General features: G+C 35.2%; 1 protein-coding gene across 2 annotated transcripts in view; it reads right to left on the bottom strand.

The window, feature by feature from the left end:
• TMTC2 (transmembrane O-mannosyltransferase targeting cadherins 2) overlaps window positions 1-23,252 on the bottom strand; it is a 478,556-nt gene that overhangs the window by 88,678 nt on the left and 366,626 nt on the right. For both annotated transcript variants that reach the window (XM_077111531.1, XM_077111532.1), the window contains 2 exons: window positions 18,712-18,793; window positions 1,216-1,330 (listed from right to left, as the gene is read on the bottom strand). In XM_077111531.1, coding sequence (XP_076967646.1) covers window positions 1,216-1,330; window positions 18,712-18,793 — 197 coding nt within the window. The remainder of the gene's footprint in view (window positions 1-1,215; window positions 1,331-18,711; window positions 18,794-23,252) is intronic.

Below are 23,252 nucleotides of genomic sequence, written 5' to 3'. Positions count from 1 at the left end.
TGCAAAGGGGAGACGTACAAATAAAACTGAGGAAATTTTAATATAGTCAGTACATTGTATTCGTGACAATATACTGGCTGTGATAATCTACTGTAGTTTTGTAGGATATTACCATTGGGTGAAATTGGATAAAGAGTATAGGGGAGATATCTATTATTTTTTTTTTACAGGTTTCTGTGAATCTATAATGATCTCAAAATAGAAAAATTCAATTAAAAAAGCCCCTCAATTTTTTTCAAGCATCCATGTTTTAAAACTATGCAAACCTTGACCAATTCCTCTGTTATTTTTCTTCTCTTGTTATTAGGTGCTAATAATTACAAGCCTATCTCTATAAGTCAAACACAGAGCTTGTTGTATGGACTTCACTTAATGAACATCTAGGTGGGAATTAAATGGAGTGAAATGCAAGTAAGATTATGGGTGAAATGATATACATATTGCTAAGAGAACAAATTATGATTTTTAAACAGAAAAAAAATGTGCTTTTAAATAACCATATAAAGCATCTGAGTTTCTTAAAGACATCTTTCTATTAGGCCACCATTTATGGATGCACTGACTGTCTTTTTATAGTCACAACAAAATTGTTGACCTGCCTTTTTATTGTTTTTACTCTTACTGCCATTAACCTACACAATAATCCTACTGAAAATAGAACCACTAAAGATCTAAAAATTTTCAATATATAGCAATAGTGCTAATTATGGGACCATTTTGAGAATTTCATAGTTCTTAAGTATATTAGTATTTAATAATCCTCTCCACTATCACACCGAATATAATCCATATAATCACAAATTTTGAGATTCACTTGATTAAATGACAATATTTTGTTTTGTAGCCATTTAATTAGACACATGGTAATTTCAATTTTGCAGTTTGAATTTTGTATTTTAGGGCCACATATTGGGATGGTAGGGTGGCAGTGGGGTGTCTCAACAATTTTCAAAGAGTCTTGAAAGATCATATGCCCTAGATATTGTGCATATAGAATCTAATAGATAAAATAGTCCTGACTGATTTTTACATGGTTATTAAGCATAACTCATTTTAATAATGGGGTATAAAGCAGTATAGCAGAGAAATTAGTATAGCTAATTCATTCTAAGGAACAAAATAAATGCATAAAATCTTGACTTTTTTTTTAAAACATATGTTTGGAACACTGCTTGCTCAAATCCAAGATTTTGGTATTTTAAAGTAAAGACTAACCTGAGCATGTGGGCAGCATTGAAGACAACGTCAAACTCTGTGCTGTCTAGTTCAGCTGCTTTTTTTGCCATCTCAGCTGCTTCAATGAGGCGAGCTTCTTCCAGAAGAAACTGACCTGCAAAGGAGAAAGAAAGCAAGTGCAAATAAACTTGCAAAATAATAGCCCCATGAAACAATAACACTGCTCTCATAGAAGAAATAACAGTGATAGGTGATTTGAAGATTTACATGTGATGTACACCTACATGCTCGTTATTTATGTTTATGTTTAATTAAATGAGAGGCATATAACATACGCCTTTCAATTAAAGAGGACTGCAAGATTTTTTAAGAAAAGATATGCTTTTAAGTATATTTTCTAAAACATACCTCTGAAAAATATTCAAGGAAGAAATAAGAGGAGCAAATTTCAAGGTATATGTTACAAATATGCATTGAACTGATTTTAATTATTGGTCCTATAAACTTCTTCCATTATGTGTTTGCACAAATAGCTGTATCCAAACTAAGATACAGCCATTTCTTATACTTAAATGCCACTAAAATTATTGAAAGAAAAGAAACATATATTTCACATTAGCACTCTCAATTAGATTTAGCAATTAAAGTGGAACACATGTTGAGTTCAGATATTTTAGGTTAATTTCAGGTCAGCTTTTGTAAGGTTAGGATTGTTACAGCTAGAGTGACACAACTCTTTGAAACTGAACCCCTAGAACTATTGTAAAATGCTAGCCCAGAATTACAACGTAAGGGCAAAGAAAACAACCTAAAATCTGGGCTCAATTTTAAGGCCATAAATATGCAAAAGAGGAGAGTCAACTTTTAAGTTCAAGATTTATTAATAGCAAAAGAAATGGTGGTAGATGCTTTTCAATATGGATATTCAACTAAAAACCCAATCAACCTATGGCAGAGATATGCTGATGCCAGCTGTGTGTCTGCTAGGTTTGCAGAGATATGCTCTATTGATGAATTCGTTTGGCTTTGGGTTCCCCTATTTGCTTAAATGTTAAGTCTTTAGCAGTTATAAAAATGATATGCAAGTACTCATCTACACACAGAAACAGAAAAAATTTTAAAAGGATAAATTCTCCCTAGTGGTTGATGGAAGAGCCCATTATTTGCTGTTTATCTAAGAAGTATTAAAAATCATCTTCTAATTCAAAAAGACCTAGTCCTTAAAACATTACAGATTGTTAAATCTGTATTTGAGACAATATTAATTTTTATCACAGACTGTCTAGTTTTTGTTTACTTAAAAAAAGAATTAAATTTTAACCATAATGCATATCTGAATTTCCTAAGTAATTTGTTTCTCTATTTATAAATGTAATTACTAATAACTTTGTTTCCTTAAACAATGTTCTGATCCAAGAATTATGTTTATTTGTTACAAATTATGTTTATTTGTTATCTGTAATAAACCGTGGCCACTGCTTGCATTTCAGTATTTCTAAGGTTTAATTGAGTCAAGATAAGACTCTCATAATCCAGCCTACTTCTAAAAATTATTTTTTAAGAATAGGACTTGAGATTCCTTGGCTATTTTTACAAAAATCTTTACATCACGTTCTTAATTATCTAGCATTCTCTGCTTTCTCATGTTCCGTAACAAATAAACATAATTCTTGGATCAGAACGGTGTTTAAGGAAACAAAGTTATTAGTAATTACATTTATAAATAGAGAAACAAATTATTTAGGAAATTCAGATATGCATTATGGTTAAAATTTAATTCTTTTTTTAAGTAAACAAAAACTAGACAGTCTGTGATAAAAATTAATATTGTCTCAAATACATCATAATAAAGAATAGCAGGCTAAACCTATTGTTCAGTTAGTCATGATCATTATAGATGATTTTTAATTGAAAACACAATATTATTACCTGTCTTTAAAGCAGAATATTTAACTAAATAAATGCTTTAATGAGTATATTAACTGCTTTTGTGACATTTAAACAGAAGATAATATAGGAATCTACTAATTGTTCTTTTTTCTTTTCCAGACACCTATTAACTCTAAATGATTTCTATATTAACATTTAGAAAAACTGCAGTTAATTGAACAGCACAGGTTATTTTCTCGAAATTTAGTACTGTATACTGTAGAGAGAAAAGGAAATATAATTAGCTCTGGTTAAAATATATATAAAAAAAAAAGGACGTGGTAACCACATAGATGCAGAGAAAAACATTATCAAGAAATATAAGTGTTGAAGATAATGGCACTTGATAGCAATAAGGGTCCATTTGAAACGGAATGCTCCAGGCACATGATTTCAAGCTCTGTCAATACCAAACATATCTGCAATGTTCCCCAACAAATAGAGAACTATATTAAGTATAATTGTATGAAGTCAAATGATGTTTATTTTAATGTAATAAATTCTTTATGCTTTAAGTTAGCTTTTCACATAACATTTAGTTTGTAAATGGCGTACAAGAGATGCAAAAACTAGACTGAAACAATTTTTGGTATTGTAAATGGTGAGAGAAAAAAGTTCCCATTTCATCATGGGCATTATCAAATTACCCAATTACCAAATTAGCATTCAGAAGAGCAGTAACATAACCTGTTAGGTATTTTCATAATTTTGCCCATTTTCTTTTGGACAGGGCATATATCTCAATAGGCCAGCTTTAGTGTTCTGTTATGATAAAAGTGTAAAATATTATGAAACATAAACCATTTTGTATCATTTTTAAAAAATGAATTCAAAATTTTGAACCAAACTTGAAAGTAAAGTTTTAGGTATTGCTATATTATATAACAGCCATTCGTTTGAAATATGACCCAAAATTGAGGAAAAATTGATAATTTTCAGTATACCACAGACTGCTTAATTTTTGTTTTACTTAAAAAAAAAACTGGTACTTTAACCATAATGCATATTTGAATTTCCTAAGTAATGTGTTTTTTCCTTTATAAGTGTAATTGTTATTCTGTGTTTCAAAAACACAGAACCAACACAAACAGGCAAACAAAGGCAGGAGATTTCTTAACATCTATTCGAAGAAACTAAATTGATATTAACTGGGGAAATGATAGGGAACAAAATGTTCTCCTACCCTCCCAGGGAGACCATATCTTAAGTTATTCTTTCCTATCAGCGTCATGTATTCTTTCTTTCACCAGATGGAGGCTCCAGTCCCTTTGCATTGCTTACTTACCTCAGTGTAACTTGCTATGTTACATCTTTACTTATCCTGAACTCCTGGCCTCTTTCCCTTCAGGCAGGTTTTTCTGCCCTGTCCCACCCCAATCCCCAGTCCTGTCTTGCCTATATATTAAAACAGAATATCTTTCATTCTAATGTCCTAAAACCTTTATTTCCCACGAAGCCTTCTTTGAGCAGTTTCCAAGAGTGTTGGAACAGCTTATAATTTTAGGTTGACCATAACATAATTTATTATTGAAACCAGGGCACATCTCAGTAATAAAAGGGGCCTGGCAATCCTATTTATAGGCATATTGCTAAAGAAATAAAAATAGGAACTCCAGCATGTATTTGTATACCAATGTCCACGGCAGTATTCTCCACAACAGCAACCCAAGTGCTCATCAACAGGTGAATGGATAAACAAAAAGTGGTATATGCATATAATGGAATATTATTCAGCCACGAAAATTAATGAAGTTCTGATAAATGGTACAACACGGATGTATCTTGAAGATGTCATATTGAGTAAAATAAGCCAGACACAAAAGGACAAATATTGCATGATTTCACGTGTATGAAATACTTAGAATAAGCAAATTCATGGAGACAGAAGGTAGATTATACAGTTAACAGAGGCTGGGAGAGGGGATGAATGGGGCATTAATGCTTAATGAGTACAGCGTTTCTGCTTGGGGCGATGAAAAATTTTGGTAGTGAGTGGTGGTAATTGTGGCACATTATTGTGTATGTAAATGGAATCACCGGATTGTACACATGTAAGTGGCAAAAATGGGAAATTTTGTGTAGCATGTATGTTAACACAATAAAAAATTTAAAAAAACAAGAGTAAACTGGGGTGGCATTATTAATTATGCTGGGTCTAGAAGTGTAAACCACAAGTGTCCCAACATGGCCCCACCAGTTACAGCATGTCTGGCAGGATGTGGCTTTCAATCCTCTTGTCTTTATATCTTTTGGGAGGTGAGCCTTTTTACATAAGAAGCATCAGTCACTGCTAGTAGACGTGACCAATTTTAGGAAGGGAAATAATTGCTAGTCTCATAGGTGTTCTTTGCCAAAAGAAATAGGAGTCTATTGTTGAGCCACCAAGAAAGGCAAATCCTGAGGCTTGGTAAGTAGGAATAGTTACAGGGCTCAGATAGTGAGGGAAAAGTGCAAGATAGAGCCAGGAGAGAGGGTCAGAAAAGGAAAGAGAGAAAACTTGAGGAAGTGGATTTCAGGGTGCCCATCCTCACAGATGGATTCTGCAAGGTCTGAAAGGTTATCATTTTCAGTGATTCTCAAGCTTTAGAGTATATGAGCTTCCTGGAAGACATGATCAAACAAAGAGCTAGGTCCCATCCCCAGAATTTCAGATTCAGTGGGTCTGGATGGGGCTGGAGATTTGAATTTTTAACAAGTTCCCAGGTGATGCTGACGCTCACATTTTGAGAACTGATGTCTTAGATGAACAAGAAAATAAATATATTGTACCATACTCTGGACTGTGATTACATTTGGGATTAGCTACTAAATTAGACTGAACTCTTCTGGCAATCACCTGCATCTGGCATATCCTTCCCTATTTCATGGACATGAGAACCAGATTACACATATATATGTGGAGGGGGAGATACATATTAAATATAACCTCACTAATTCTTAAGAAGAGTTAAGAGTTTTCTCTCTTGTACAGGAATAGATTTCTGAGGAATTCCTTTCTTTCATACTCAGTAAACAAGTACATTCTTTGTGTTTGGTAATTGAGCAGAATTTCAAATAAAACACCCCAACAATATCTTAAGTAAAATATGTTCTTCTTATGTGTGTTGTACTCCCACTTTATCATTATTACTTTGGTTTGTTATTTTTCTTACCCAAATTAATCACCTTGTCTTAAATCAAAGGGAAAAAAAAAGGAAAAACAAAAGATAAGTTGAAAAATTATGAAAGAAAATGTCATTTGAGTTGGGAAAATTAGATAGGAAAGGAAATTTAGAGGTAGCATTGTATAGAGGTACAGAAACAAGGAGGTTAAGTCTCAAAAAGGAGGAGGAAAAAATAGTAATAGACTGCTCTGGATTCAACTGTTTCAGCATCAGTTATATCATTTCTTCTCTTGACAATTCTCTAACCATGTAAACAACTTGGTAGGTTTTTACCAACATTTCAATGTGACAATCTTGTGAAGATCAATTCTTCTTTAATTCCTGGATTTAAAAGGTTGCCTGTACGGTAGGATCCTATAAAAATATAAGCTGACTTTAAGCCATAGGCTCAAATACTGCTTTGTAAAAATTCTACATATAAACTCCCTAGATTAGTTGGGATTGGCATTTCTTACTAAAATACTATGAAAAATTGACTCATGATCAATTCAACTGGATTAAGGAGCTGAAACAATCTGTAATAGGTATCCCAATAATACATTTCTCCTTAGAAAAAACATTCATACATTACAGCTTTAAAAAATGTTTAAAGGCAAATAAAAATCTCATTTATAAAATGATATCAGAACAAATCATTTGAATTAAAAAAGTTTCCTAGCGGGTGGGGGGAGGGAAGAATAAGGAGTTACTGCTTTATGGGTAAAAGTTTCTGTTTGGGATGATGAAAAATTCTGGAAATCTAAAATGTTGCTGGTTGCACAATATTCTAAATGTACTCAACGCCACGGAATTATCTAAAACTGGTTAAAATGGTTAATTTTAGGTTATGTATGTTTCACCACAATTTTAAAAATTAAAAGAAAGTTCCCCTTTGAAACGAGGTGACCCTTGAAATATATTCATGTTCATTTGACCTTTACCGCTCAAGTCAGCATCAGTTCCTCCTCCCACTACAGCTCGCAACTGGTCTCCTGCTTCTGCCCTTGCCCCTTAGAGGGTACTCTCAACACCGCAGTCAGGCTGACCCTGTTAAAATGCAAATCAGATCACCTCATTCTGCTGATCGCTCAGAGAAACGTGAGCCTCCTTACAATGGCCCATGCCTGCTCTGATCAGTAGCAGTCCCTTCCTTCGCCAGTTCTGACCTTCTCTCCTACTACGCTTCCCTCTCAGTCACATATTCCAGCCACACTGACTTCCTTGCTGTTCCTCAAACTATCAGATAAACTCCCGCCTCTGATCCTTTAAATTTGCCATTCCCTCTATATGCAATGCTCTTGCCCAAGATTTCCCAGAGACACATTGTGAATACATACTCAGTGATGGGAGTGAGTCAAGTGGTCATATTACTATGCGGCTACTTCATCTTCAAGATTAAGCTAGAATCTAATCACCACAGTTACCAGACACTTTATTCATACCCTCATACCTTACAGTGATTTGAGACAGGGCTACTGTGAATGGTTACACATGTTGGGCACAGTACAGTTCCCAAAGGTGCCACTGACAGTGAAGTCTCTATCAATGGCACCTCCTGGACTTGAGCAAATGTGGGTCCTTGTTTCTATTCTCTAAATTTCCCTTGGAACACAACAAATAACCCAGCCATCAATAATACCTTCAAAGACATCAATTCCAAAATGGCCCAAACCATTCAATTTGGTGAAAATCTACTGTATTTTATTGCACTCTGGGATAAATCCAGGAATCTGGGAAGAGAAGAAGCAACTTCTTCTCAATGTATCTAATTCAAGAAATGAATATTGTGCCTAATATACAGAAGAGACATGAGAGTACAGTGGAAGATACAAAGATAAATGCAACATTGGTCCTTGAAACAGTTTCAATCTAGTAGAGGAGAAGGTATTACTGAGACATTTTAACTACAAAAATGATGTAAGTTTGATCAGGGAGCTATAAGGAATTATGGGTTAAGTGGATCATTTCTGGAGAGGACTTTTTGTTTGCTTTTGTTCAACTTTTAACTGAAGTTCAATATGTGTAGAGTAAAGGGCACAAGTAATTACAGTTTTTTCCTTTCCTTTTTTTTTCACATGGACAGGCACTGGGAATTGAACCCAGGTCTCTGGTATGGCAGGCGAGAACTCTGCCTGCTGAGCCACCATGTGACCACCCACAGGTAGGTACACTTTTAATTTTCACTAAGTGCCCATAGTTGTATGACCAGAAGCCAGATCTTAAAACAATCTTACTAGCATCCCTCAACCAACTATCTATACTGGGCACTGGGAACTTTTTTTGCGCCCCTAAATTTAGATCCCTGAAGCAGGGAAAGAACCATGTTGGAGTATTTAGATGAACTGGTTTGGGTGACATCTAACAGAAGCAAGAAGATGAGTAGATACAGGGCATTCCTTTAATGGGAGAGAAGGAATGCATCCCTGGTAAGGGTGTGATGGCGATAACACAGCGGTCAGCATTTGGAATAGCTGTCCAAAGGAGATGGTGCTGAAAAGAGGTTGCTTGGTACCCTATGCTTATTAAGCTTGGTAGAATTAAAAATATGGAGGGGAAACCTTTCTTTTGTCTCTCTGAAGGGACCCTCACTGTGGCTGAGATTCCAGCTACCCTTAAATTTCTAAGTATGCTTTTGCTCTTTGAAACCAAGTTTTCTTCCCTTTCCTTCTATTAGTTTTGCTGTTTTGTGTTCTTGGAAGCCTGAATTAATAAAAGTTCTGTTCTAGTGTGACCGAGCCTATGTGATAAAAGTGCCATAGTTTCTGGACAGAAAAACACGAGGATTGAGCAGGCAAGGCAAGGACACGCTTGGGGTCAATGTGGACTGCTCATTTTGAGGTTGCAGGGCCCAGAATCTGTACCTAAGTGAAAATGAGACCAAAAATTTGCTTTGAATCACACAGATGGCAAGGACAGTGTCCAGTTCAAAGGAGATTAGTGGAACAGGTCAGAGCCCTTTGCTCCAAGGAAAGGAGGTCAGGAAAGCTAGCACTGCTTTTCTAACAGTTTTACAAAGATCTCTAATAATTATATTGATGGAAAGATAGCTGAATTCTCATATGTATATTTGCATTCAACCTGTTGCAATATACTGTTACAATGTGGTTGATGTTAATGAAAAAAAAATTCAGCCTTAAAGAAAAATAGTTCAGAACGGGAGACTTAGAAAACACTCTAAAGAGATTTCAGAGACACCTTGGGTCCCTAAACCACACTCTGAAAATTGCTGACAGTACTTTAATTTTTTAAAGTACTGAATGTGATAATCTGTGCAATATATATTGTTATTGGTGCTGCTTCTGTTGTTATTATTTATAATTATCTGATATTGTGAAAAGAACTTGAATTTCTACTTGTTTTGTTGACTGTATTCACGGTTTCTTTTTTAAAAAAAAGAAAAGTAAAGATGGTGTAGATTTGGTAAAGTGGTGAAGCTACTTCACCGAATAATACTAGTCTTACAGAACTTTAGCCAAGTTGAGATAATACATTTTAAATTTGTAATATTAGTAGCATACATGACTCACTACTAAGCGTTAAATAAGATAGACTCAATAAATGGTAGCTGTAAGAATTACCATTTCCTCAGTGTACATAATATTATAAAAATAGATGCCAGGAAAAAAAAATGGCCCCAAATAGCCAATAATAGCTTCAGCTCAACTGGAATGACTCTGCTACCCAATCTTGTTGTCCCTCAAAAGACCCAAGAGTCCCTTCCAGGAAAATGAATAAGTGAAACATCTTTTAACAAATGTTATCTAATACTACTCCAGAACGCGGCATGGAAGAATGCTGGCTTCTATTGATCTTGTGGCTAGTGCATGAGGCCCTCCCCAGAGAATTCTAGGAGTTTCTATGAATACCTAGAACACAGGACAGTATTTCCTGTGGGGAACTGAATCTCTATTCTAGCACTAATTTCCTGGGTGTAGGTACCTCTCCTTAGTCAGGATTCTTCCAGAGTCTGGGGAAGTCCCTTCTGGGTCCTGTACGACCTGGAAGCAGATATTTGTAACTAGCCAAAAGGCAAAAGAATGGGGAAACATTTGCTTAGTGAAGGCAAATCCCCCAGACCAGGTCTCTAGCCTCAGGTTCTAATTTCCACATTGCTGGGGTGGGGGATTTCCCTACTTTTGGGGGGCATCTCCTCTGCACCCTTCTCCGGGGCTAGCTGTGGGAGCCTGGGAATGTATAAGAGAGTTTCCTACCAAAGTTCTCTCAGAAAATGGCCTTGGGTCCTACGATTATATCAAAGCGGCAGATTTTTCCGTTCCAGAGTCCAAGTCTTTCGGCACTGCTTTTCAAAATTTATTTCTCCCCTGATTCTTTAAAAAAAAAGTTATGAGGTACCAGAAAACCACTGATGGCGTCAGGAAGACTGTGGAATGGAGAGTGAGAAGACTGTACAATTGAGAGGGGCAAGGAGGAGAAATAGGGGTGGAAGGAGATGGGGGAGGTGGTAGAGGGCAAAGGAGTGGGGGGAGCAGCACAGGCCCAATATAAGTCTAAATAATATATAGATTCGACAGAGATTAAGTATGCTTCATAAAGGATAACAAACTCATTTAGGCTTTAAACAATCTAAGATATTTCATCATCTAAAGATGAAGGGAAAGATACAACCAGATAAGGGGAACAACATAAAGACACAGGGGTGAGTAGCCTCATTTTGTTATATGATAGTATGCATTTTTACACTAGACAGTGGTAAGGAAAGAGATGAGATGGAGAAAAGGACTCGCACACAGGTGCTGAAGCAACTCAAGAAAGGAGTGTGCCTCTGAAACTAAATGACGGAGGTGATGAGAATGGAGAGATAGGACTCAAACAGTCTAATGCGGCTCATAGAACTGAATAATTACATCCCCTTCCTTGGAGGAACTCAAAGTCTTATGATGCTCGCACACCATCTCAATGGGCTTCTGAGAAATTCGCTTACATATATGCCAGCTGAGGCACAGAGGAATTAAAGAGAGAACACAGAGGCCTTGGCAAAGCCAAATACTGCTGAGTAGGAACAGTTGTTTCAATTACGTGGAAAGCAGAAAAAAATAGAAACTGCAAACAAGAATCTCAAAGGACATTCATCCCTAAGTCAAAATAGCCAAGACTGGAAAAACAGTATCCCTTGTAAAAGTAACATGCTTATTATATAAAATTTAAAATACATTGAAAACATCAACAACCTCTACCCCAAAAAGACTTCCAGGGGCCCCCAAAGCTAAAACATACATTACTAACATGCCGGTGTTTGATTGTTTCGCTTTATTTTTAATGATGGAATGATTTTGTAGAATTTAATCACATTCCATGTATAATTTTGATTCTGCTTTTTCACCCTATGTAATGACATAAACAGGTGTCTCTGTTATTATACATCTTCTATAAATTTAATTTAGGGTTTATAATATTTCATTAATTCCAAATAACCCTAATTTATTTAATCATTTCCTTTTTCAAGCATTTAGAGGATTTTCCATTTTTGCTTCTAATAAACATCGATGCAGCAGTCCAAAAAATTTGTGATAATCTTAAATACAGAAAAAAATTTCTATTTTCCTAAGATAAATTCTCAAGGGAAGAATTAATGAGAATAAGTGCTAGAGCAGTATAAGGGAATTTGTTGCAATTGGAATTTGAATTTCTTTCATTTCTAATTAAATAACATTCTCCCATCTTTTAAAATCAGCTGTATTTCCTCTTTGCGGAATCATCTGTTCATATCCTTTGGTCTTTGTATTCTTTCCATTTTTCCTGGCAGTTTTACAGAGTTTCTCATGTCTAAAGTTGGTACTTTATTTTTGTACTTTAAGAGAAGTTATTTCCCACAAGTTTACTGACTGTCTTTTACTTTCATTCCTTATCTCAAACACATGAATCATTCAATTTTTCCTTCATTCTTTGATTTTAAGCTTTAGATAGTCCCTTCCCAATATCTCCCCATTTTACTCAACAGAAAACTTTAATTCCAAATGGCTTTGGAAAGTATTTCATGCAAAATACACACAGGTATGAAGATTAAATAATATTATCTTATCAGACACATTTTAATAATAGAGAATTTAAACATGAAAACTTCAAGTAAGAAATGAATTAGTTTGGAACAACCTTTAGAAAAATCCTATTGTAATTATACATCTGAGAACAGCCTGTGCTGTCCTTGAAGCAATAAAGGGACACTAAACACTGCTATTAAAAAATGTTTTTATCTTTAGCATTAAACATGATTGTAATCTCAGCACAACTTTGCAATGTAACACCCAAAACATATTTTTCATTTTTAATCAAGGCAATGCCATTATTTAATTTGAAAAATTACTTTTGCTATTTTTGAAATGATTAAAAGTGAAATTTTACAACACAGTCAACCTCATCCTACTGCCATCTTCTAAGTAGCTTTAATTGTGAATAATGAAGAATAATCACAGGCGACTCACCAATTCAACCCATTTACACATTTTCTAGCTTCTTTTTTCAGAAGAAAAAACACCAAACCTAATAACAGTCTAACATTTTCCTTCTGTGTCTACTTTTAAAAATGAAATTTAAATAATGCTTCCTTTGCTACTTATGCTGAAAATTTTTCATCCATGAAGTCACTTAAAAATTCTGAATTTTCACTTTCTCGGTCAAAATGGAGTTGGGATTCACCCCTGCCTCACAGAGGTGACATGATCCAAGCAGATCAGGAATAAGAAAGCACTGGGTAGATGGTAAGGTGTCTTATAAATGCAGTGATACTGTATAGGGGTTCTAAAACTGAAAATAGGTAAAAATAAGAAAGGATTAAGGACTAGAGTAGTAAGGGCTAGAGTGTAAATACTAATTCATTTTTAAAGTGGCCAGACCTAGTGAGTTTCCTCAGAGCTGTGAATGCATTGGCGGGCACTACATGGCTATTTATTTAACATGCAAGCTTTGTAGAGTACTACTGAATATACCAGGCCTTCATAATATTTAACAGTAATTCTCCAACCCATAGCAGGATTTTTCTGTCTTGTTCACTGCTTTGTCATTAATGCCAGGCATAGTTTCTGGAATAGAGTAGGCTGTCTATTAATTTGATGGATATATTGATGATATATATTCATCAAAGAGTGAAAGAATGAATGGTAGGCGAATGGAGAAAGAGGAGGAGAAGGAAGAGGAAAAGCTAAAGTGGGTCCAATATGACGAAACAAATTAGTTCTATTTCTTGCTTCTGCAAAGGCATGCAAATCTAGATATTTAAAATTTAAAAAAAAAAAAATTCTACAATTTTCTGTGGGCCCAAGAGAATAAATGATAGAATAATTGAATCTCAGTGCTAGAAATGGTGAATGGTTTTCTGGACCAGCCCTCTCCCCCTTCCCAATACTTCAATTCTCTCTTCCTTATAAACCCACACCTGAAAATCTTCACAAGGCATTCATTTCATTTGCACATGGCCTACTGCGCAACCAGGCAGCTCTAATACTTAGATCATTCCTCCTTCTCTTGAACCATAATGTATCTTTTCACAGCTATCTTTTTCATTGGACTATTCCTCACACACATGTGCCTTCTGCCCTAAGCATTTTTTTTCTGCTATAATGTTCTCCATTGCACTCCCTCCCATCCCTACATTTTTGTCTGGTGAACTTCTTCTCATCATTCAAATATGCTCTACATGTGAGTCACCCAGAATATTTCTCATGCATTCCTATCCCAATTCATGGCCCTTTTCTGTTTCTCCTTTTTAAAATCAATTGTAATTACATCATTATTTTACAATTTGTGTCTTCGTCACCAGTTTGCAAGTTCCAGGGAGGCTGTATTGTTCTCTACCATGTCTCCACATCTAGCACTGGCACTCATAAATACTGAACTTCATTCAAAGACCCCTTGGAAATGAACAGCATTATCCAGAGAGGTATCAATAATGGATAAAATGGGACTGAAGACTTTGTTCTCAGAAACTCAAGGTGAAGATGCAGATGGGAAAATAATAAACTGTCTAAGGCCGACATAAAAGAGTACTTCTTTTCCAATAGTATTAATCACAATCTGTTCCACTTTAACCTTTTATGCTTTTGTCCTTAATACTTGATGCACTGCCATCTGCCTGACTTTATACACAGTAGGTATCTTGTAACAAATGGATACTGAATTAAAATTGTTGTTTCAATCTATATAAAATTTACTGCATTGCCCCTTAAGAAAATTTCAAAATTTACAACATATTCCATCTGACAAAATCTTTTTTTCTAATAATTCTAATTATTTTTTAAATGAATTCTTGTCTTGGCCTTCATTCCCTTGGCAGACATTTTATATTGAAGCCACGGGGGGATCCCACATAGAACCTATTGAATTTTGGGGCCACAAGAGACTTAGAGGCACCAAATTCTCACTTTGAGATTATAAACTAAATCCCATAAAGACTTCACGTGATTTGTTTCATATGAACATGTGAATACGCTGTAAGCTTGATGATAAATAAATATGAAATATTACAACATTGCTGATAGCACAGTTTGGAACCTGTTTTCTATAAATTCCTTAAAATATTTGCTAGAAGACCAGAAAAGATTGAGTATAGAGTATAGACAAAATGAAATCTGAATGTTGGAAGCCCACATTACCCTTTCACTTTACAGAAGAGGAGTCTGACTGTTAGATACTAAGAGTCTTACAGAGCCCTAAATTTAACTCACTTGCTGAACCAGTTTTACAAACCTGTCTAGCTATCTTTCTTGGAAACCAACGTTGGCAAAAAAAAAAGGCAAACCGCAAGGCAGTCCCCAGACATACAACCAGAAGATACAAAATACAAGCAACAGATAATATTTTTAAATAATGTTTTCTAATATCCATTGCAACCAATATAAATTCCTAAAATTCCCTCTGTATAGCACAAACTGAACAATATTTTCCAAGCCTCTTGTATCACAAACAAGCAAACTAAAAACACAGTCACCCAGGAGAGTTCATTTCCAATAGAACAAAACATGCCCACTATTGTATTTTCATTGGAATTTGCAAAAGCAATAAAAAGACTCAAGACAACACATGTATTTCATTTAACCATTTATTTTTAAGCTGAGGAAGTATTATTCATTCAATATTGAATATAAATCCCCTAAGAATATATATAACCAGTAAGTTGGAGAGGAACTAATATGATTCTCATAGAATCTATGGGCTGGACAAAAAGTAATAAAACCTCAAAGGGAACAGCCTTTCAGTAAATTTTAGAACCTATATCTGATCCTAGAATGGAGAATTTTCCTGAGTTTAACAAACATTTATTGTACATTACTGCATGCTGGTGATGCAGACATGGAAAACATATCCTCCCTATTCTCAATTATCTTAGAATAATTTCAAAATCAATATCTCCATTCCTACAACCACCTCCAACTCCAAGCTACTATCATCTCTTATCTAAAACATAGCAACAGCTTACTAAAGAGTTCTCCTTACTTTATTCTGATCTTTCTCTAATCCTTTCTTCTCCACATGGTCCTTTCCATACTTCTCAGAATAAAGCACATCTTCTCACAAGCCTGATCTACAAGGCCCTGTGGCTCTATCTTTGCTTCTTCTCCAGCCTCAACTCCTGCTACCTTCCCATTGGGTTTAACATGCTCCAGCCACATTGGCCTTCTTTCTCAGGGGAGAACCCAAGTTTGTTCTTGCCTCAGATCTCTGGAATTTTTATTTCTTCTGCCTGCACTGCTCTTGCCTGGCTTTTCAATTAGCTGGCTTAAGCCTTGAGATTTCAAATATCATCTCCTTAAAGATGCCTCACATGATTATCCTGCATCAAGAACCCCCAATTCTCATCTCATTACCTCCTAAAGATGACATCATCCAGTTATTTCCTATATAGCATTAGTCGCTTTCTGAAATAATCTTATATTTTTATTTATATATCTCTCCCTCAGTACCTAAAACAGTATTTTGCATCAACTAGACAGAGCTTATGAATATTAAACTTAAAAGACTGCTCCCTAAGGATTTTAAGATAAGCCATTTTATATATATGACCCCAACATTCTAAAGCTATGCACAGAAATACCATTGATCAAAATATTTGTCTATCAATGCTGTGAAAAGGAAATGAAACATATGACAGAGGGGAGAAAAGCAATGATAGGCATCAAGAGACCCAGAACTTAGTCAACTACAACTAACTTGGTCAAGTCAAATTCATTTCTCTAGGTGTCCGTCTATTTATTTGTATACCAAAGGGGTTATATTAGGTAATTTAAAATAATTTCCAAGCTCTAAAATTCAGTAATTTGAAGTAGATCCCCCAAATAAAAATTATTAATATTCCCCTAATTGCATTTTTTTAAATAATCTTAGTACAGGAATTTCAAGCACTCACTTATATACTTGCCATCCATTTATAGATTATTTTGCTTTATCTACTGCTCCCACTGGTTTTTTTTTTTTTTGTATGCAGTATACATACAAAATGCGGGGTCACATTTCATTATTTTTTCATGTGAGTATCCTGTTATTGCAGCACCATTTGTTGAATTTTTGGTTGGTTGTTTATTTTGCTTGTTTGTTTGTTTTTTGGGAAGTACATGGAAGAGGACTCGAACCCGGGTTTTCCACATGGCAGGTGAGAATTCTACCGCTGAATTACCCTGGCACCCCAACTACTGCTCCTTTCGGATGCTTCATTTTGAGTCTTCTCCGTTTCCCAATCCACAGGAATGCAGTCTTTCCTCCTTTAGAAAATACACTTCTAATAAGGTCTGTCTGCCCTCCTCCCAAATATTAAAATAATACAGAGGTACTAAGAAGAATCAAAATGTACATACAAATTTAATGGAACATGTTTTTTTCCAAATAGCATATACAATGAATAATTTGGTGTATTTTCTGTTAAAACTAAATCCAAAAATTTCTCATAAGAGATAGACATCTTAACATCACTGAGAAAAAAATTTCAGGAGCACAATGTAATATAAAAATAATAAAGACAAATGGTAAAAATTGATAAAGACAGACAAACCAGAAGAATAAAGAGGCCAATTCATAAAATTAATACGCTAGCATTTTTTTCATTTTCAATTTAAAATGTAGTAATAATGAAGTTTAAAGGAGTTGGTAAAAAAAAAAATCTAAAGCAAATAATAAAATATGGGAAACAAGCTTAGAGGATGCAATAAGTGGAATTAGTTTGAGGCAAAGGAAAGGCAGGTGACAAAACAGGAAAAAAAATCCTATTTCATAAAATGCAATGACAAGAGCTCCTTTAGTATTCAGGAAAAATAATCAAGAAACTTCCTTTAATCATGGTCGGGTACCCAAAAGAGAAGCCTTGAGAAAATCCTAATTTAAAATACTACCTACAAGCAAGTCTGTAGAAATAAATTCTGTAGCAAACTTAAAATTATTTGCCTGCTAACTTAACATGGCAATGCACTGAATTGTAAAACAAAATCAGGATTGGCTCTGCAGTAATTTGTATAAAATTACACGCTGTAGTATGCTGGAAAGATAAAGTATCACAACTGTAGGTTTATAAACACAATAATGTAAGTAAGGAAATGAGCTGTGGTTGGTTAAATGTAGCCTCCATTTTATTATTTCCAGTCTTCCACCCTCTCAAGCTGTCACTGTTTATTTTTACTAGCTAGAAACTAGGAGAAGGAATTAAATATATACAGGCATATTGGCTTTACTTTCTTAAGATTTAATTTCCATCCACCTTTAAGTTTAACTAATACATCAAAGCCAATAGCCATAAAAACAAACAACAACAGTTTTTTGCAAGAGATCAGCAAAAGTAAATGATTTGGAGCACCCTGAAAGCTATTCCAACTGCAAATCTGGTAGAAGTAAGAACATCTTACCCAACATTAAGCCAGCTATATACTTCGCCTCATTAACACATGACTCACTACTAATGACAGAGAAAAGAGTGACAGGGTTAGGTAAACTCATTCTGGACTGCTTTAGACCAAGGCTAAACTGAGACACCCAATCTTTATACCCTTTACAGCTATGCCTGGCCACCAACTTAGGCATTTAGAAGCTGGTTTACACCCATATCTTCCAGGAAGCAAGATTCTGAAGCCAAAAATAAACCTCAAAAACTTCAAAATACATGCGCAATGTATAATGCATTTAGAATACTTTATCATTAGAATGCAAAGGGAGCTAACATTTTGACTGTGCATCAGACAAAGAGCTAGATACTTTCTCTCACTGAAATTTTACATTGACCTTGAAAGCAGCAATAGTGAACTTGCCTTCCCTATTGAAATCCAGTGAAAATTACTAAGGGAAAATATAATGCATCATGCTCTTTGATCTGTTTTGAAAGGGAAGGTAAGAATACAGCATGAAATTAAATCTGCAACAACAAACTAAACCTCCTCTCAAAGGTTCTTTGCCATCAGACATTTAAAAAATCTAATCTCTCAAAATTAATAGTAAATGTGGGAGCTATAGAAAAAAACTATCAACCACTCACCATAATGCATATAACAGTTTCCTTTGGTGGGATCCAGCTCAATGGCCTTCAAGAAGAACTTTTCAGCCTCATTCTTACGACCCTTGAAAAACAGAGACAATAGATGATTCAGCAACAGATCATAAGGTATCCTTCACCCCTGGCACCAAATGAGGTAGACTAATGCCTTCTTGGTAATCATCATTGCAAAATAGATAAATAAATAAAACTGTGCTTTTATCAAAATGAGAACATCAAGAAGAATGTGCTGGGAGAAGACTGAGGTTAGAATGTTGAGAAACGTTAAGATTAAAAGAATTGGACATGACAGTGAGTCCATCAAAGAGACTGAAAAAAGTCAGAGAAACAAGAGAAAAAGTGATAAAATCTTTTCACAGGCACCAAAAGGAAAAGACAGCTCTAAGCAATGGTGGCGACCACCACCAATTTCTATTTTATTTTCTCTCTTAGATTTGTTTCCACTTCAGTTCTTGCTTCTTCATCCTTGAAAAGAGTATTGGTCATTATAGCTTCTGAGACAAACTTAAAAAATTCATTTTGTCCCACTCACTCACCTATTTAGGAAGAAACGACATCACAATTCGGTGTAGCTCAAACAGCTACTGTTTATCCTGGATGCTGTCACTCAGGACTAAAATCCTGCTAATCCTGGATTTAATCTAAAGCTAGCTCATCTGCCTAGCTATGGTCTTAAGTAAATATCTCCATCAACCTCAGAAGAAAATAAATAATAGGGGGAAAGACCTGTATGAGACAAATTGAGTTTTAATGAAACTAAATCACAATACAAGCAGATTCTAAAAACACACATTCTTCAACTTGGGTGTTCACCTGATTATTGCTTCTGAACCAAAACTGCTTACATAGTAGCACAAATGGGGTAGCTCGAGATAGGAGATAAGCCCTAAGAAGAGCCGTCCTGGAGCAGTTCTGTCCTGTCTGGCACGGCGGGACTGAAGGTATGTGCTGACCACAAGTGGCACCGAGACAATGAGCAGTGTCCAGAAGACACCATGATCCATGGTAAAAAGATACGTTTTTATCCATGTGTTCCTTCTCATTTATACTATATCTACTACATGAACTTCATTTTCTTTTTTGCACAGACAGGTTCTGAGAATCGAATTAGGGTCTCCAGCACGGCAGACACAATTCTGCCCCTGAGCCACCATCACATTGCCCTGCATGTATTTTTAAAACCACTTATATAGATGTAAATTTCCAAAAGTTAGAGGCATATATAACGTTATATTTTACATTCCATGTGACATGCCACCTTTCCCCCATTTTGTTTATTCAAATGTATATAAGAAAATTCACTCTGTTACTACATCCTTCTTTAACCACTATAGGAACTAGCCCATTGTCTCTGCCACATATAGCTAGTGGTAACCAAATGATCAGACAACTTGCTTCCTTATTTCTTCTTTCATTTTGAAAATGAATAGCTTCTCTTCAATTTATGTTTCATCAAATACTCAATAATTAATATTTTAAAATTCCCTGCAATATTTCCCACAGCATTTTAGCGTAAAAGGAAAAAAGGAAAGCACAGGCGAAATGCTTCCTCCACATATCCTACTTTCACGAAGTTAGTAAAAGCTAGCGAGAATCTTAAATTCGAATTTCCTAAATGAGTCATTAAATGTAATGAATCAGACAGCTAACATTTGAGTTAAGAGGAAAGATTCTAGGCAGGCAGGCGAGCTCCCACATTTGTTTAGCTGCATGACCCTTCGAAAATTATTTCATCTTTTAGCTGCAATGTTCTCTATTGTAAAAAAAAAAAAGGATAACAATAAAACTTAATTCCTATGATTACTGTATTACCTGAGAAGATACAAATAAAATGGTAATTATAGTATGTAGATATACTGTAAGCTTCTAGTAAATGTTAACTATAGAATGCAAAGTTCTTAAAATCAAAGAATATGTTTCGTTATACACACAGCCTCACAAACACTTGGTCAGCCCTTAAATCATCAGTGGAAAATGCCATACAAAGAGCTATCATCAGTATCACAATGACATTAAAAAGAAACATGCAAAATGAGAGCTGCCATTGGTTAAAAAGTAAATACAAAGGTTATATGCCAAGATAAAAAAGGGTCGAACTTTCTTCCACTTAAGTCTTTAAGGAGAGAAGAGCCAAAATATGGTTATTATAGATGCCACCTTAAAATGGGCAATAAAATCTGTGCTTAGTCCCCGCAAAACAACAGTATGTAGCTTTAAGAACATGCACCAGAATGCAAAGAACAGTTGGTCTCTGGTTGCTCATTAAAAGCAATGAGTCCCACGATGTCCTGGATGCAGAATAAACATATCCCAAGACTAGGACAGTTCTTTCCAGATGAAATACTGCACCACTGTGCAATGACCTATCTTTTTGCTTTGACCATTATTTAATTAAGTTTCAAATAAGGAGAAGGAAAACAAAATCCTAACAAGAGTATATAAAATGAAAAGGCAACCAAATGCATAAGCCAACCAGACACACATCACAGGGCCCCAGGAAGGGGTCACAGTAGTTGAGACGGAACATTATGTTTAATCAAATTTACTCTTTCAACTATTATTGCTTGAGAGAGATGGCAGTTATGAAAGCAGCAAAAGAAAAAGTCATTTCTCAGCAGGTTTCTCTCACTGCCTTCTAGATGATGTCAGCATCTTCTTCCAATTAAGCATTATGGAGTACCCACTGGTGGTACAAACTCCTCATATTAAGCACCATTATTCATTTTATATATTGATTGGGATATGTGGCCACATGCAGTGGTTCAGGAAACTGAGAAAAAGGGACTGTGGTGGGCTGTGACAAAAAGGTAATGTGTGTTGAGAGGCCCAGTTTCTATTGCCAGCTGTGATTTAATTTGCTTATTTCTTTGGTTTCGATAGGTTGAATGTTATTTATTGATTGCCTGCTATTTGACTGCTCCAAGTGTTGGAGATACATCAACGAACAAGGCAGAATTCCTGTTTCAAGCAGGATGCACATGATAGACACAGAAACCAACAAATAAGGGAATTAGCCACAGAAAACTCAGAAAATCAGTTCATTTAATCAACATCATTGAGATTAACTGGCCTTGGAAAAGACAGGGCTGTGTTTAAACCTTGCCTCCTCTACTCATTTAACTGTGTAACTCTGGGTACATTTTATGTCTCTGAGTCTCCTTCCCCGATTTGGAAAAATGAGCATAATTAATATCAATTCCATGGGGTTGTTAAGAAAAATAACAAATCAATTGGAAATAACTAGCTTCATATCTGGCACATAAATCACTGACATTCTTTGATTTGTCTCCTCAGTATTTCCTTGAATTCTTCCTTCTAAATTCAATGATACCAACTGATCACCAAAATTTGAAAATCATTAAATCATCTTTAGTCAATTTATCCTATTCAGAATCTCCTATCTTGGTAAAAACTAAATTTCAAGATTTTCTTATAGAATGTCTCTCACTATTGAACACTTTGCCTTCCCCCAAATATGTGCCCCTTTCATGTCATATCAAGAGTCTACAATAGATTCTCAAGTTAGCCAACTCACCATACTTCATCATACTTAAAAGGGCCAGACTAATATTCCTTAAACAGAACTGTTTTTACGTTGTGCCATTGATCAAAAAATGCTTAAAAAGCCCTGTTTCCTCTTTTTCTATTTCATAATCATCCTGGTCTTTGAAGTCTTCCAAAATCTAGCTCGAATCTTCTTGGATAAATTCTCTATACCCTATCAGGTCAATTTTCTGATGCCCCGATGACAGTCCTTATGTCTTCCCTTAATTATCTGCTCTAACCTGGAGAGTTATTCTATGTCTTCCACATTCATTTTAGGCTTCAAGTCTCAGCCTGTATGACGGCTTCAATTTACAATGATTTCCCTTTACTTTGAATTATGATGATATAATTATTCAAAAGAGGCATTATTATTACCACACTAGAGTTACAAAATTTAGCAGATTGGGTTTTTCCCCATAATTAGCTATGTGACCTAGAACAAGACACAAGACTAAGTCCTTTAATAAATAAAATAGAGAATTTCATAAGTTGAATTCTAAGGTTTGAAATTTTAAGTGTAGCTAAGTATTTATAATTTGTTTATGATAATTCAGCGCACACCCACACAAAAGCAAATCAGTTAAAACAACAAAAATTCAGTATAATGAAGTAAAGAGCAATTGGCAAAATAAAAGATGGTAAGGGAAAAGATGTAAAAACAAAATTATAGTAGTACAAGTGGGAAATGGTTTTACATTTAATTTCAGAACTTTGAGCAACTCGAGACTTGAAGTTCTCTGCAGTTCATAAAATCAGTGATCATACAGAGAACCGACCAGCATAACTTTAAGTGGCACAGATGACTACAGGATCAGGAAGGAAAGCAAGGAAGATGAGAACCAGGGTAAAACATTTTCCTGGCAAAGGGCTTCAACAGTACCTAGAAATTAGGGATTTGAGATTACGAATTCATTTATACTATACTTATATTAGCAGATCATTTGTAGCACTGTACAGAGCACTAGGGAAAAAAAGAT

Source organism: Tamandua tetradactyla, chromosome 7 (assembly GCF_023851605.1).
Source record: "Tamandua tetradactyla isolate mTamTet1 chromosome 7, mTamTet1.pri, whole genome shotgun sequence".
NCBI classification, from domain to species: domain Eukaryota; kingdom Metazoa; phylum Chordata; class Mammalia; order Pilosa; family Myrmecophagidae; genus Tamandua; species Tamandua tetradactyla.
The sequence above is the reverse complement of the archived record's forward strand: the minus strand, read 5'-3'. Positions and strand labels throughout refer to the sequence as shown.